At 47.1% G+C, this 16,734-nt stretch overlaps 1 protein-coding gene across 1 annotated transcript in view; it reads right to left on the reverse strand.

The window, feature by feature from the left end:
* Positions 1–4,149: 4,149 nt before the first annotated feature.
* The window catches only part of ADAMTS16 (ADAM metallopeptidase with thrombospondin type 1 motif 16), a 178,028-nt gene continuing 165,443 nt past the window's right edge, over positions 4,150–16,734 (reverse strand). Inside the window, exons 22-23 of the mRNA XM_037988699.2 lie at positions 5,752–5,899; positions 4,150–5,013 (exon numbers count right to left, since the gene is read on the reverse strand). Of these exons, the coding sequence (XP_037844627.2) occupies positions 4,898–5,013; positions 5,752–5,899 (264 nt within the window). The 3' untranslated portion in view covers positions 4,150–4,897. The remainder of the gene's footprint in view (positions 5,014–5,751; positions 5,900–16,734) is intronic.

Consider the following 16,734-nt stretch of genomic DNA (forward strand, 5'->3'; position numbering starts at 1 on the left):
CTGCCCCCAGCTCCCCAGAATCCCATAGAATTCTGCAGAATCCCCCTTTCTTTCTGGCAAGTCCAGAAAAAGCTATATAAATTTTCTGTCAGATTTCTGCTCTGTAAAATGGGACTGGGAATATTTCCTCCCATGAGTGGGTCTGTGCGTTGGAAGAGGTGGTGCAGAGCCTGCTGCGCCGCATCAACAGCTGGTGTTCTGCACAGACCAGGCAGCCGGAGCACGTGTAGGACCAGCCATCCATTCCAGCGGCTGACATCCCGAGAGCAGGTGTCTGCCTCTGTCACACCAGTGGTAGTGACTTCTCACTGGGTCCCAGTTACTGCAGGTTAAATCCAACCCCAGGGAAAGGGGCATAACGGTGAATTTTATGTGGCAATGTGGCTGTGCAGTCTTGAGGTCGAATTGCTGCTTCTCAGGGAAATCTCAGTCTTTGCTCTTAAAACCTTCATCTGACTGGATGAGGCCCACCCATATTACGGAGGGTACTCTGCTTACAGTCAATTGATTGAAACGTTAAGCACTTCACAGACGCAGCATAGAAGCCCTGCCTGGCAACAATAAATAGCTTACCAACGAAAAAGAGCCCTGTACTAGACGGATTCACAGATGAATTCTACCAGAGATACAAAGAAGAGCTGGTACCATTTCTGCTGAAACTATTCCAAACAACTGAAAAGGAGGGACTCCTTTCTAAATCGTATTATGAGGCCAGCATCATCCTGATACCAAAACCTTGCAGAGATACAACAAAAAAAGAAAACTTCAGACCTATATCTTTGATGAACACCGATGCAAAAATCCTCAATAAAATACTGGCAAACTGAATCCAGCACACATCAAGAAGCTTATCCACCATGATCAAGTGGGCTTCATCCCTGCGTTGCAAGTTTGATTCAACGTATGCAAATCAATAAATATGATTCATCACATAAACAGACTAAAGACAAAAAACACATGATTTATCTTAATAGATGCAGAAAAGGCCTTTAATAAAATTCAACACCCCTTCATGTTAAAAACTCTCAATAAGCTAGGTTTTGAAGGAACATACCTCAAAATAATAAGAGCCATATACGACAAACCCACAGCCAATATCACAGTGAATGGGCAAAAGCTGAAAGCATTGCCCTTGAAAACTGCCACAACAAAAGGATGCCCTCTCTCACCACTCCTCTTACACATAGTATTGAAGTTCTTGCCAGGATAATCAGGCAAGAGAAAGAAATAAAGGGTATATTCAAATAGGAAGAGAAGAAGTCAACCTATCTGTATTTGCAGATGACATGATCCTACATCTAGAAAATCTCATTGTCTCAGTCCAAAACTTCTTAAGCTGATAAACAACTTCAGCATAGTCTCAGGATACAAAATCAATGTGCAAAAATTGCTAGCATTCCTATACACCAAAAGGTAAGCTGAGAGCCAAATCATGAATGAACTCCCATTCACAACTGCTACAAAAAGAATAAAATACCTAGTAATACAGCTAACAAGGGAAGTGAAAGACCTCTTGAAGGAGAACTACAAATGACTGGTCAAAGAAATCTGAGATGACACAAACAAACCATTCCATGCTCATCGATAGGAACAATTAATATCATGAAAATGGCCATACCACCCAAAGCAATTTACAGATTCAATGCTATTCCCATTAAACTACCACTGACATTTTTCACAGAATTAGAAAAAAATCTATTTTGAAGTTCATATAGAACCCGAAAAGAACCAAAATAGCCAAGACAATCACAAGCAAAAATAACAAAGCTGGAGACATTACACTAGCTGACTTCAAACTATACTACAAGGCTGCAGTACCAGCATGGCACTGGTAAAGGGACAGACACACAGACAAATGGAACTAAATAAAGAATGCGGAAATAAGATAACAAACCTACAATTGCCTGATCTTTGATAAACCTGACAAAAACAAGCAATGAGGAAAGGAGTCCGTATTTAATGAATGGTGTTGAGAGAACTGGCTAGCCTTATGCAGCAAATTGAAACGGGACCCCTTCCTTACACCACATACAAAAATCAACTAAAATGGATTAGGATTAAAGACTTAAATGTAACACCCTAAGTTACAAAAACCCTACAAGAAAATCTAGGCAATACCATTCGGGACATAGGCACGAGCAATTGTAACAAAAGCAAAAATTGACAAATGGAATCTAATTAAACTAAAGAGCTTTTGCACAGCAAAAGAAACTATCATCAGAGTGAACAGACAACCTAAGAATGGGAGACAATTTTTGCAATATATGCATCTGACAAAGGTCTAATATCTAGCATCTACAAGAAACAAATTCACACACACACACAAAACAAAGAACCTCATTAAAAAGTGGACAAATCACATGTCTGGACACTTCTCAAAAGAAGACATACATGAGGCCAAAAAATAAATGAAAAAAAGCTCAATATCACTGATCATTAGATAAATTCAAATCAAAACCACAGTAAGATACCATCTCACACCAGTCAGAATAGCTATTATTAACACATCAGAAAACAACAGATGCTGGCGAGGTTGTGGAGAAGAAGGAACACTTTTACACTGTTGGTGGGAGTGTAAATGAGTTCAACCCTTGTGGAAGACAGTGTGGTGGCTCTTCAAAGACCTAGAGACAGAAATACCATTCGACCCAGAAATTTCATTACTGGGTATATACCCAAAGGAGTAGAAATTGTTCCATTATAAAGACACATGCACGTGTATATTGATTGTAGCACTATTCACAATACCAAAGACATGATCAACCCAAATGCCCATTAGTGATAGACTGGATAAAGAAAATGTGATATATATACACCATGGAACACTATACAGTCATAAAAAGGAAGAAGATCATGTCCACCATAGGGACATGGATGAAGCTGAAAGCCATTATCCTTAGCAGACTAATGCAGGAACATAAAACCAAATACTACATTTCCTCTCTTGTAAGTGGGAGCTGAATGATGAGAACATACGAACATGAGGTGGGGGGGGACGACACACACTGGGTCCTGTTGGAGGGTGGGGGATTGGGGTAGGGGAGAGCATCAGGAAGAACAGCTAATCGATGCTGGGTTTAAAACCTAGGTGATGGGATGATCTGTGCAGCAAACCAGCATAGCACACGTTTACCTATGTAACAAGCGTGCACATCCTGCACAATTTCGAACTTAAAATAAAAGTTGGAAAAAAGAAAAGAAAAAGAAAGAAAAGAAACTCTGCTTGAGGCGCCAGGCCGCTGTCCTGTGGAATTTGAACTAGAGGCTGCAACATCAACGTTTACCATATCTCCAGCCCGCCGGCCTGCCCTCCAAATTCCCAAACTGCCAGCCTCCACAATCCTGAGAGCCAATTTCTGAAAATAATTTCCCCTGCATCCCCGGCCCCACCAACCCTCTTGATGTCCTACTCATTCTGCTTCTCTGAAGAAGCCTGACTAATAGGAGTTGAGGTGGCATGGGGAGGTCCCACCTCCTTTTAATTAAATGCAGCAGGAAGCCACCATCACCAGCTGCCACCATCTCCCCTGCAGCCTCCCCTTTACTCAGGGGCACTTTCTTCTAGGCCATTTCTAGTTTTCTCCTACAGTCTAGAGCCCCATTTCCTCCGCTTTGAGACCCGTCTCCCAGTATGTTTGTTCCATCCTTTGATTTCAGTAACTAACCTTGTGAAGAATCATGAGGTAGTTCAGAAGCACACTGTACAATATAAACTTTATTATAAAGCTTCAGCAAATATAAATATCCAGGTGCCCCTTCCGAATGGAGCCACAGCGCCGGACAGGAGAACAGCAGCGGCGCTGAGGATGGTGGGGGTGGGGGGGGTGTGCCGGAGACGCCGGGCAGATTCCCACCCAAACACCCGCGGCCTGGCTTCCCACCTGGCATTATAGAAATGGCCAGACTCACCAAAAAAAAAAAAAAAAAAAAAATAGAAAAAAAGAAAAAAACAGATTAAAATCTCACAACACACAAAAACAAAACACAGGACTCTAAGGTTATTGTCACACCGGCTGTGTGGCTGACGTCTGCTATAGCAGAACCGTAACTCTTCTCAGGATGGTAGGGTTTTGATGTAACCTATACTTCCGATCTGTCATTTACAAAGAAAAGCATGAAGAAATGGGGTTTTAAAAGGACACTCACTTGCAAATAACTGAGAAAGATAAAACATACAATATAAAAATCTCTCCTTCAAGGCATGAATCTGAAAGAGATGGAAGCACCTTAGCAGGAATTTCATTTTTCCCATTTCCATAGGCAAAGTCCCAAATCAGAATGCAGTCCCCTGGCCCTAGAGATGACGCTGGCTCAGGCGGTGGCTCCAGGTTCCTAGTAAGAGATGCTCAGCAGCTGGGGAGGAGGAGGAGGAGCCTGGGCAGCCTCCTGGAGCTCCCCTGACCTCCACTCAGGAAGTTGGTCACTCCTGATGGCTTGAGGGGCCTCCCCAGTGGGAGGGGAGGCTGGTGAACTTGGGGGCAGATATTTTGTATGTGTTCCTTATTTCATGGCCTTTCCTTCTTTTTATAAGGCGCCAGACATTAAGCAAGTTCAGCCCCGCCTGTCTTTTTGACTTGATTTTGCTGCAGTACAGGCAGGGGTGAGAGCTGCCTCTCCCGTTGTGGAGCCTGCCTTCTGCCTCACGAGCCACAGCTGTGCCTGCCAGGGTGCCACATTTCAGCCTAACAGGAGAGGCTGTGTGTGCGGGGACACAGGTCTGCACGCAGGCTCACGGTGAAACGTGCATACATACACTCCTGGTCAAAGAGCCTAACACGGTTTTCTTCTTTTGGCTTTGATCTTCCTTGGATGTATTCCGACACAGATTGCACAGCTCATTGGTGGGAAATTTCCCTGCCACACAGCCACTTTCTCTGCCGTGGAAAGCTGTCCTGACTCACAGGTTGGACTTGGAGCAGGTCTTGCAGCACTGCTTGCCGTAGAACTTGTGGCTGCACACCCCGTGCGGGGGCACCAGGTAGCACCAGCGGAAGTAGTCTTTGCAGAAGGCATCTGAAAATGAGCAGAGCTGCATTACTCAGTGATCCCGAGTGCGGTGGCTGATGTTCAGCTAATAGCTCTGTTTGGCAAATAAAAGCGTATTTGTCACACTCCGCGGCTGCTGCACAAAGGCAGCCCCCAGGTCTGAGGCGGGTCCTGTGGAACACATTATTTTCACAAGACCCTTCTTGGAAGCTTCCTGCAAAACTGAACTTTTCTTCTTGTGCTGAACCCACTCACTCAACCATGCATCTATCCATTGGAGTCTCTGTTGACTGAATTTCAATTCTCCAATCCTCTGGCTGAGCCAAACCACTTGCCTTCCTCGAGCCGCATTATCTCTCAGAATAGCCTTAACGGGCACCTGGCCATCTGTCTCTGCAATGCTGGGGGCATTTCTGTGTGCACAGGGATGGCATTTAGAGGGCACCCAGTTAATAAGGGAGGTTTTTGTTTAACCTAGGGAGAGAAGCTGCTTTAGTTAAGATTGATTCTTTAAATACAGTGAACAACATTGATATAGGAAAGAAGTCATGCTTATGTCATGACCATCTATGTTGTCCTGGGGTGTCATGAGAGGCAGCAGGGTCAGCTTTATGGACCATTTCATTGTAGAACTGGAGAAGATGTAAAGAGAGAAAAGGTAGGTCAGATGTAAGACCCTAACTCCAGGCCCTCCAAGGAACTGCTCCAGAAACCTGACATTCCAGCCCCATGCCCAGGCCATGCTGAGGGGCCCCAGGCACTCACCTTTCTTCTCTGCAATGGGGCAGAAGTGAGTGTTGCAGGCCAGGGAGGCCGAAGGCTTCTGGTGCAGGAGGCAGCCTGAGGCCGGCCGGCCCCCCACCAGGCACTGCACGGACCTCGTCTGAACGCCACCCCCACAGCTGGCTGTGCACTGCGAGAGCAACACACACATGTCACCATGGCCCCAGGCTCTCAGGCACCTGGTTAACCTCGGTGTGCCCACGTTTCTAAGAGGCCCGCTGCTGCAGGCCAGTGAGGGAAGAGTGACTTCCATGGGGAAGAGGGCCTCGTAGAGGCAGGTGGAGTTACGGTTGGCCAGGATGCGCGCGAGCGAGCCCCATCCCTGCTCACCTTTTCCAAAAGCAAGCACCAGGCATGCACTCAGCCAGGCCTCAAGCAAAGCATTCTAAACCAACCAGCTGACATAGCTCCTGGAACCCTTCCTGTTGTTCAGATAGAAGACAGCCTTGGCCAGTGACAGGACTTGCTCAGGCTGGGACTTGAACTCCTAGAGTTGGATGATACGGTCTCAACAGAGAGGTCCCGGGCCTGGGCTTTGTCGGGGCTGAGTTCACTTTTTTAAAAAGTAAGTATACTGACAGGTGTGGTGGCTCATGCCTGTAATCCCAGCAATTTGGGAGGCTGAGGCGGATGGATCACCTTGAGGTCAGGAGTTTGAGATTATCCTGGGCAACATAGTGAAACCCCGTCTCTATAAAAAATACAAAAAAATTAGCTGGGTGTGATGGTGGGCACCTGTAATCCCAGCTTCTTGAGAGGCTGAGGCACGAAAATTGCCTGAACCTGGGAGGCGGAGGTTGCAGTGAGCTGAGATCATGCCACAGCACTTCAGCCTGGGCAATAAGAGCCAAACTTCAACTCAATAAATAAATAAATAAATAAATAAATAAATAAATAAGTATACTGATTTAAAAAGCTGATATTCATGGATGGGCATATTATCTCTTCAAATTACAGGCAGCAAGGAAGGACAAACTTAGATCCCTCTGCCAATAAAGTTATCTACAAGTTATCCTTCTGATTGAAAAACATGAAAAGACTTAACATCGTGGTTTCTATTTATGGTATTTCAGAGAACACAGTTGCTGATGTTACCATTTGGGACCCGGCGCAAGGGTACTTACTTACCTGGGCTGGGTTCTTCCCTAACTCTTGTCCCCAGGGCCAGCCCTTGTCACTGCTTGTTGGCGTAACCCCTCATTTCCTCTTGCCTCTCCAATTGAAAGCACCGCCCCCTCCACCCAGACCATTCAAAGTGATCTCTCTCTCTACAACTGGGAGTGGCTGGCCAAAATTCATCTCAGGTATGGATAGAAGGAGAAGTGCCTTGAAGTCTAGAGTATTTTTTGAGTGTGTCAATGATGGTTGCGTGGCCACAAGGAAACTTGTGCATATCTGGGGATAGCAGGCTTGTTCTCTGAGCCTAGCGTGAAAGAAGTAGTGCCCTTCAGGGAATGCCCTTGCCAAGCCATCCTTTCTGGTGGTCCGATGGGGAGAAGCTTGACAAGTCAATCTTTACAGTGGCACCATCACCCACATTCCCAGGCCCCCCATGCATGAGGGTAGGCACTGGCAGCTGCTGGGGCTCATTTTGCTAAGGTGTTGGCATCCTATTGAAGCCTCCACAATACTTGGAGTATCAACAGCACAGGGAGAGAGAGGGAAGGAAGGGAGTGGGCTCAGTTAGATTATCTTTCATGAGCCGGCCTAATGCACACACCACAGAACACAAGTGGGACCCATCTGAGATCAACCACTGCAAAGAAATCAGGGGATAGGCAACTAAAGAGACAGAGACACTGGAATCTGTGATTGAGTCATTTGAAAAATAAAACTACCCACTGTCTAGACTAAATCATGTAAATTGTGCTCAGACAAGGCTAGGGTTGGAATATGTTGAAAATGTAAGCAATTAAAGGAGCGCCTGCAAGAAGACTGGATCAGATAACATTTTAGAAGTCCTGGCGCATGGTGGGCAAACAAAACAACAAAACTGTTGCTTTAAAATGCAAGGATCATACTGTGAAAAACTGGGGACACGCATGACTGTCTTTGCGCCCCAAACCTACAAGAGAGTATGTCAAAGACCATTCCAGCAAGTGAAGGCATCAGGCCTGGGGCTGGTTCTCCACAGCCCAAACCAGCCTGCCAGTGAACAACCAGGGACTGAACCTTTCTAGGACCTCCTGCAATCAGAGCTTTGCAAAGTGACTTAAATCGCTGGGGACAGGATTCAGTGATGGAGCAGTCAAACATCTTTATCTGCCCATTGAGAGGAGAAAAGTCGGAGACACGAATGGCCCTGAAAGTCAGAAGCTGAAACTGTCTGTCTGGTTTTTTTTTCCTCTTTGGATGAAGAATGGTTGAGCCCCTCAGCATGTGTCTGGAACATATCTGGGAGGCTTACTCCCTTTGTTTCAAACCCAATTTTAGCAAAAGTTGTCAACAATATATGACTATAGAAACTGGAAAAAATAATGTGGGGAGATTCACGTTTGATTTCAGAATTATCAGGGTCACAAGGATAGAGCCAGATGCTGCCCATCACATATTACATCTTTCTGAACATTCTGCAGAACCACATTTCTGCCTTTTTTCTCCGCTGTCTGCATTCCAGACACCCTCTGAGCTCACGCAGCGCACCGAGAACCTTGGGACTGTGGTCACTCTGCTGAGAAAGCAGGTCCCAGGAACTCATTGGTCACATCCGCTTCCATCAGTGTCTACAACATCTTTTGTTTCTTGGGTTAGACTTATTTTACGATAAGCAACTCACGCAGAATTCCATTCTTGCTTAAGATATGCCTCAATTAGAAATCAAGAGATCTCACCATTGTTTTTGGGGTTTTTTTTGTATCATTTAAACAGTTCCAAAATAATTAATATGTGGTTTGATTCATTTTTGTCACTGATTCACTTATTCAGCAGATTTTAATCACTGATATGGTTTGGCTGTGTCCCCTCCCAAATCACATCTTGAACTATAGTTTCTGTAATCCCTAAGTGTCATAATCCCATAATCCCCATGTGACCAGGTGGGTGGTAACTGAATCATGGGGGCGATTACCCCATGCTATTCTAGTGATAGTAAGTGAGTGAATTCTCACAAGATCTGATGGTTTTGTAAGGGGCTTTTCTCCCTTTCCTCAGCACTTCTGCTTGCTGCCGTCATGTGAAGAAGGACATGTTTGCTTCCCATTCCACCATCATTGTAAGTTTCCTGAGGCCTCTCCAGTCCTGCAGAACTGTGAGTCAATCAAACCTCTTTCCTGTATAAATTGAGCATCTCAGGTATGTCTTTATTAGCAGCGTGAGAACGGGCTAATACAATTGCCCACCTCCCCAGTACCAGGCACTGTTCTAGGCACTTGATACAAGTGAGGAACACAATCGACTTGGCCCCGAGCCTTAGGACAGTTGCAAATCCTTGCTACTTACGGTGAGGTTCTTGGCCCAGCCACAGGGGCCTGGGGGGAAGCTTGTTATCAGGGCTGACTCTCAGCATCCCTGATTCCAAGACGCACAGCATCAGAATCTGCGCCATTCCCAGATGATTCCTACGCACAGGAGGTGTGAGAAGCACTCATCCCGAGAGTTTTACAATTCCCCGTGAAAAAAAATTCATGGAGAAATAAGCTTCCACATTTCTCAAAATTTTCATTTCTTTATGTAAGATGACAGAAAGATGTTCAGCTGCACATTTTGGAAATATTTTGAATGGATAAAGATGGTTATATGCTTGGAGATGAAAAAGAAGAAACCTGAAAATGTTTATTCACTTTTCATTCCAGGAAGAAAAAAATCCAAGTTATTCCTCAGTCTCACAAATACGATGGCTTAAAACTCAGCACAGCCGTTTAGAATTCACCTTCCAGACGTTCCCTTGGATCTGTGACTTCCAAACAGACGGATCCAAAAAATCACCTGGAGCCTTGATAATCACACAGACTCCTGGGTGACGACAGAGGGGGCAGGCAGGTCTGAGAGTGTCCGACAGGTGTGGTGGGTAAGTCATATGACACAGCACCTTAAGGAAACATACTACTCAGTGGAAGGGGGGCCTGGGATTTGGATCTGGAAGTCAGTGCTTAGTGCTTCTTCCTCCAGCTTCATGGGATCCAACCTGAGCATCCTACCGATGGTGCAGTGAGAGGGGACACCGGGCTGTGCTGTGATGGTGACTTGCACCTGTACCTCCTACCTATCCACTGTCAGAGCCAGCTGTCCAAACCCCCATGATGGTGGCTTCACCCCCTGACTAGCAGCTCTCCAATTTGAATGTGCATTAGAATCACCCAGAGGACTTATTAAAACAGACCACAGGACCCCACCCCCAAAGGGCTCAAGCTTGAGCCAGTCTGGGTGGAGCCCAAGAGCCTGCACTTCTAACAGTGACTTTGCTGCTGCACTGCAGGTGGGGGCCATGCTAGGAGAGTCACCGCCCTAGGTTTTCAGAGTTACACTGGAAAATGCTCTTCTGTCTTTTCTTATTTTCAGAACTGACTTCAACCACATCTTAATCTAACAAAAGTGGTGCATACAGCCAGCGTGTGGCCTGACTGCAAACATTAGAGAGACTGAGACTCCTTTCCATCATTCTAGACAGATGGTTCCCAACCCTGCCCCACCCTGTCACAGCCTGCAGAGGACCTCGTGACCCCCAGTTCTACAGAGCTCTCTCCTGTCATAGACCCCTCTTCTGTACACACAGCAGTTTTGCAGTGTCTGTGAGGACCTGTCTTTAAGGCTTGCCTCTCCTCCAGCTGTGAAAACTCCCCAGGGGCAGAGAAGGGTAAGCCTTGGCAGGTGTCCTATCTGAATGACTGGGGTTGATTCATCCCCCATGGGAGCGTGGAGCAGAGTGTGATGCAGAAGCATCGCAGGCTCCCATGGCCATCATCGGGCTGGTCATCCCACAGCCACCCAATCTTCCAGTGCCTTCGTAAGCCTCTTGGTCTGCGTCCCTCATGGGGGTACACAGCACTGCCCAGCTGTCTACCCGGGGCCTGATGCTAGTCCCAGGTGAGCCCAGCGGCTCTTGCCAAGACTGTTGGATTTGGGAAATTGGATGTGGAAAAGCATCAACGCAGTGTCCAGGGGATAGTTCTCCCCGAGGTCCTGCAAGCAGGGCCTTTTGGTCATCTTAGGACTCAAGGACTTCCTCAAGAATGATGGCAGCTGCTTCTTCACCTGAAAGACCACCTTGCTGACTTTCACACTCTAAGAGAGGCTCTGCAGATAGCATTAGCTCCAGCCCCCTTCCAGCAAGTCTAATCCAAGACATGGACTAAGCACCAAGTTTCCTGAGTGTTGAAGTACTAGAAAACCTCTCCCTCCTAATCTTCTGTATGCTCCTGTTTCAGTGGCAGGCTCCATGCTTTTAGAGAGTTCAGCAGCTCATGTACCAGAGATGAACCACACAACTACACGAACACTATTGAAGAATAGGAAGTCAATCATTACTATTAGTCATTAATAAAATAAAAGAGATGCATTTTGTATAAGAACATTTGCTTTTAGTTTTGTTTTGTTTTTCTGTTGTTGCTTTTTTTTTTTTTTTGAGATGGAGTCTCACTCTGTTGCCCAGGCTGGAGTGCAGTGGTACGATCTCGGCTCACTGCAAGCTCCACCTCCTGGATTCACGCCATTCTCCTGCCTCAGCCTCTGGAGTAGCTGGGACTACAGGCACCTGTCAGCACGCCCGGCTAATTTTTGATATTTTTAGTGGAGACGGGGTTTCACTGTGTTAGCCAGGATGGTCTCGATCTCCTGACCTCGTGATCCGCCCGCCTCAGCCTCCCAAAGTGCTGGGATTATAGGTGTGAGCCACCACGCCCAGTCTTTTTTTTATTTTTTATTTATTTATTTATTTTTTAATTGGAGCAATTCTTCCTTGTTACGTCACTGCTCTTTATGGAAAGGAGCTAGTGGGACTTGAGGCTGCCAGTCTCCCTCACGACTGAAGCTCTGGTGGCCTCTCTCCAGCATGCTCAGAGGAAGCATGACAACCTTGGGGCTTCGGCAGGGCAGAGCTCATGTCTCAAACAAAGGGAACAGAAAACAAACAAACACATGCTAATTCCTGGAGGTCACAGGCTTCACACACTTGTTTTCTTACCGTGAAATCTCTCCTGAGAGGCCTGCTCTAAGTCCCCCTCTTTATTCCCCTTCCTCCTGAGGGCCTGGGTGCGCGCTCTCTCTCCCGGTTTAGAGCTTCTGCCCTGTAACTTTCCCACTATCCCAGGACCAAATGTCCATGCTCATTTCAGGATGGGATGGCAGAGACCTCAATGGCCTTATTCACAGAAACCTCTGCTGTCCACATAACCGAGGTCGTGAATTTTTGCACAAACCCCACTGGTTCCAAATGCAAACTCCCTCAAACTCAGCAGGTGTGTGTGGTGACCTTCTCTATCCAGCAGCAGGCCGGTTCATGTTTTTCTGGGCACCACATAATTTTGGAAGATGATGAAAGCAGATTTACTGTAGAATTATCAGAGGTGGGAGACTAGATCAGGGTTCAGGGAATAACCCTGGGATGAACAGCGCAGCGCTCACGCAGCCTCATCGGTTGAGATGTCCATGCACTCCGTGTGTGTTTGTGTACACACGCAGGCACATGTATGCTCCTGTGTGCGCTTGGTGCAGGATGCAGTCTTATGCAGGCTTAACTGCCACGGTGGAAAATCAAATTCATTCTCTGACAAGGCTGCTGCCCCTCAGTGCCCATGAGTTTCCAAATCAGTGTGTGCTCTGTCTTGGTCACAAATTGACCAGATTGGGAGCTCCTAGAATGAGTCGGGGCTGCCCCACACTGCCCAGCACTGAGGGCACACCCTGTCTCTACATGTGGGGTCAGTGTCCAACAGGTGATTGCACGCAAGCTATTCCCAGACCAAATTAGCGTGGGAACAACCTGACACTAAGCCCAAATGACTGCAGTGATTTAAATCAGTCCCGGGCTGCCCTGCACCATGAAATGTGAAGATAAGCAAAACATTTAAATCAATAGAAATCCTGCAGACCAAATAATAGGAACAGCGATCTTTAGACTGTCACAAGAATAAGCCTGTCTGGTGGCAAAGTTCAGCCAGACCCGGGCCATTCATTACCGTCTGACAATTTCCCACAGTGTGAAGGCAGAGACTTGGGCGCAAGTGCTACGGTAAACATAGCCCTTTCAGCCATTACCACCCCCAGGAAAAGTTACAACCTCAGAACGCAACAGATGAATCATGGTGGATAAAGACTTCAGCCAGCTTATGGTAAAAATGACTTAGACAAACAGATTGAGTATCTCAGAACGGCAACAGCTATTAAAGATGCAGTTTAGGTTTTAGATGTATTTTAGGGCATAAGTTAAACAATGATAAACCTTGTTTTCTACTTTCTAAATTTGCTGAAGTCTCCGCAGTAAGCAGGGGGGTGGTGAACACGGGCTTGACAGCCAGAGGACAGGGTTCAGTTTCAGGGTCCTCAGTTTCCTCTTTGTCCCTGACCCACCCACATTTCTCACAGACAGAGAAGGCAAAGTGTCTGCCTGAGAAATGCCTCGACTCAGCTGCCTAGCTCACTTACTGCTTCACCTGGCTCAAAAGACAGCAGACTCAGAAGAAAATGAAAGGAACGGGGCTGGGTACAGTGGCTCATGCCTGTAATCCCAGCAATTTGGGAGGCCGAGGTGGGTGAATCACCTGAGGTCAGGAGTTCGAGACCAGCCCGACTAACATGGTGAAACCCCAACTCCACTAAAAAATACAAAAATTAGCTGGGTGTGGTGGCTCACAGCTGTAGTCCCAGCTACTTGGGAGGCTGAGGCTGGAGAATCCCTTGAACTGGGGAGGCGGAAATTGCAGTGAGCCAAGATCACCCCACTGCACTCCAGCCTGGTGACACAGCGAGGCTCCATCTCAAAAAAAAAAAAAAAAAAAAAAAAAAAACCGAGAAGCAGACTGATACACAGCAATGCAGCAATGCTATCTCACACAGGCACATCCAGAACTCCAGCGAGCAGGGTGAAGCATGGTGTCATTTGGAGGAGATTTTGAACTGGTTTTATTTTTGTAAAATTTTAGCTAATACTGAAGAAAGATTCCAGGGTGGATTAAATTGCTTTGGATTTTTGCTATGTCAAACTCGCCTGGTTCATTGCAGCTTCCCGTGCAGGGCTGGGTTTAAGTTGGCCAGTGCTGATTTTAGGTCTCAGGTGGTGGGGGGTGTGAGTGAAGGCAAAGGGCTGCAGAGCTGGGGCTACTCCGGTTCAAGGGGAGTCAGGAAGGCCGAGAGTGGAAGAGCCAGCAAGTCCGTTCCTTCTCAATGTCCTGGCCACAGAGGCTGCGAGGCACAGGGCCCTGAGGTCTTGATTCTGCGTCTCTTGGTTGACACAGGAGAAGTCCAAGTGCCAGCAGAAGCCACGGGCATTCAGTGAGACCCAGTCCCTGCTACTCACACTCCCCTGGTCCTCGTGGCTCTGGGCTAGGGCTCTGTAGCACATAAAGCGAAAGAAGACACTTGTCTGCAGGCAGCTGACCCTCTCTGGGGTCAGAAACAGACACAAAGAGACAAGGACACGAACAACACCCACGTGAGTTCCCTGGGGCTGCTGTAATCATTGCTACAGACTAGGGGCTTGAATCAACAGAAATTTATTCTTCCACAGTTTAGGATGCCAGAAATCCAAAATCAAGGTATGAGCAGCAGAGATGGTTCCTCCTAGAGGCTGAGGGAGAGCCCGTCATGCCTGGTCCAGAATCTGGTGGTGCTGGCAGCTCTCGGTGTTCTTTGTCATATGGGCATCACTCCGACGCCTGCCTCTGTCACCCATCACGCAGCCAGTGCCACCCACCACTTGCTCCCCACGTGAGGAGTCTCTGTGTCTTCCTGTGGTCTTCTCATGAGGACAGCCAGTCCTTGGGTTTAGTACCCACTCAAATCCAGGATGATGTCAGCCCAGGTAATTACATCTGCATTTATTTCCAATAAGTCTACATTCGGAGGTCCTGGGTGGACTTGAGTTTTGGAGACATTACTCAGCTCAGGACACTGCCAATGAGATACGGTGTGGGGTCCCTCTCCAGAGGACAGATGACCAGTGGCGGGCTGGAAGTGGCCACAGAAAAGGGAATTGGGGGCTAGGAAGGATGGGAGATGGGCTGTGCAGTGTGGGTGGGGTCCTACCAGCTGGAGGATGGTGGACACAAGAGGAGAGACACAGGCTTGGGGAGAGCTGGTCACTGTCAGGGACCAGTGATTCCAACTGACCAAGCATTCGGGGGATGCTTGGTTGCTGAGCTCAGCCTCCCTTGTTCACACCTTGACTTTGGCTGCCCAACAGGCACCTGCACTGATTTCTGCACTCCTCTGCCTACGGAGTGGCCTATGGTGGGTTTTGCCCCATTGGCAGGTCCATCTCAGGAATTCCTCAATCCTTAAAAACCCAGTCAAATTGGTTACTAGGTGATCTGGCCACCTGACTGGGATGTGAACTGTGTACGACTCTTTATGAGCTCGTCTGGCCACATTCCATTTGCTTTCTCTGGCAGTGCCTCTCCCTCTTCTGATCACATGCACACAAACACACACACACACACACACACGCACACACGAGGACATGGCCTGGATCTCCTAAACCCACACATGCACTCTCCAGCCCACCCCAAACCAGCCACATGCTTGGGTGTGTCTGTTTCCACTTGCACCATGGGTCAGCAGCCAGGAAGCACATGGTTGGCCAATGAGGGTTACCTTTGGCTTTTAAAGATGACACTGTCACAGACAGGTCTCTCAACAGATGCACAATATCCACGGACAATGAAAGAAAAACCCAAGACAAGGGTGTGCTTTGATGGTCTGTGCTGCAGGAGGAAACGTCTCTAAAGACAGAATCTTAGAAGCTGCCGGGACTCACTCACTGAATTTGCCTTTCCTTTAAAATTCACCATTCAGCAAATTCAGAATACTCAGTATGGGTTAGGTGCATGGCCACCATATATATGGTATATCAAAGACAGTGAGCCCTCCTTATCTGTAGGTTGCACATCCCTGAAATCAACCAACCAAATCAACCAACTGCAGATCAAAAATATTTGAAAAAAATTTTTCACAAAATTTCAAAAAGTGCACCATTGCTACACTGACTCCATGAAAATGAAACGATGTGTAGCATTGTATTAGGCATTACTAACAATCCAGAGATGGCTTAAGGCACCTGGAGGATGTGTGTAGGCTGCATGAAAATGCTGTGTCATCTTCTTTCAGGAACTTGTGCATCCTCAGATTTTGGTATCCAATTCCCATAGATAGAGAGGGATGACTGTATATGTGGTTTATGCATGTGTGTGTGTGAGAGTACGTATGTGTGTGAATATGCACACATGTAAATATATAGAATATACATGTAAAACACATAGCATAACAAAGCAATCTGGATAAACATCATTTTTGATGGTTTTCATGTGATCCTATGTGCTTTTTTTTTTTTTTTTGAGATGGAGTCTCTCTCTGTCACACAGACTGGGGTGCAGTGGCATCATCCAGGCTCACTGCAACCTCTGCCTCCTGGGTTCAAGCAATTCTCCTGCTTCAGTCTCCTGAACAGCTGGGATTAAAGGCATGCACCACCACACCCAACTAATTTTTGTATTTTTTAGTAGAGATGGGGTTTCACCATGTTGGGCAGGCTGGTCTTGAACTCCTGACCTCAAGTGATCCACCTGCCTCGGCCTCCCGAAGTGCTGGGATTAGAGGGATCCTATGTGCTTTTGAGCAGCCTTGATCTATGCTGGCCTTACTAAGTTTGGGGCCCACTATGGAATGGGAAGCGTGTCCAGGCAGCTGTTTTCTGTCCATACTTCCTTTCAGCGCAGGCCCTGGGGGAGGTTGAGGGTGTGAGGTGCTCCCTGGGAGGACGTTCCCTCCTCCGTGGGATGGGCTTGTTATGCTGAGAGCTCACAGCAACACCTGGCA

Source organism: Chlorocebus sabaeus, chromosome 4, assembly GCF_047675955.1.
Source record: "Chlorocebus sabaeus isolate Y175 chromosome 4, mChlSab1.0.hap1, whole genome shotgun sequence".
NCBI lineage: Eukaryota > Metazoa > Chordata > Mammalia > Primates > Cercopithecidae > Chlorocebus > Chlorocebus sabaeus.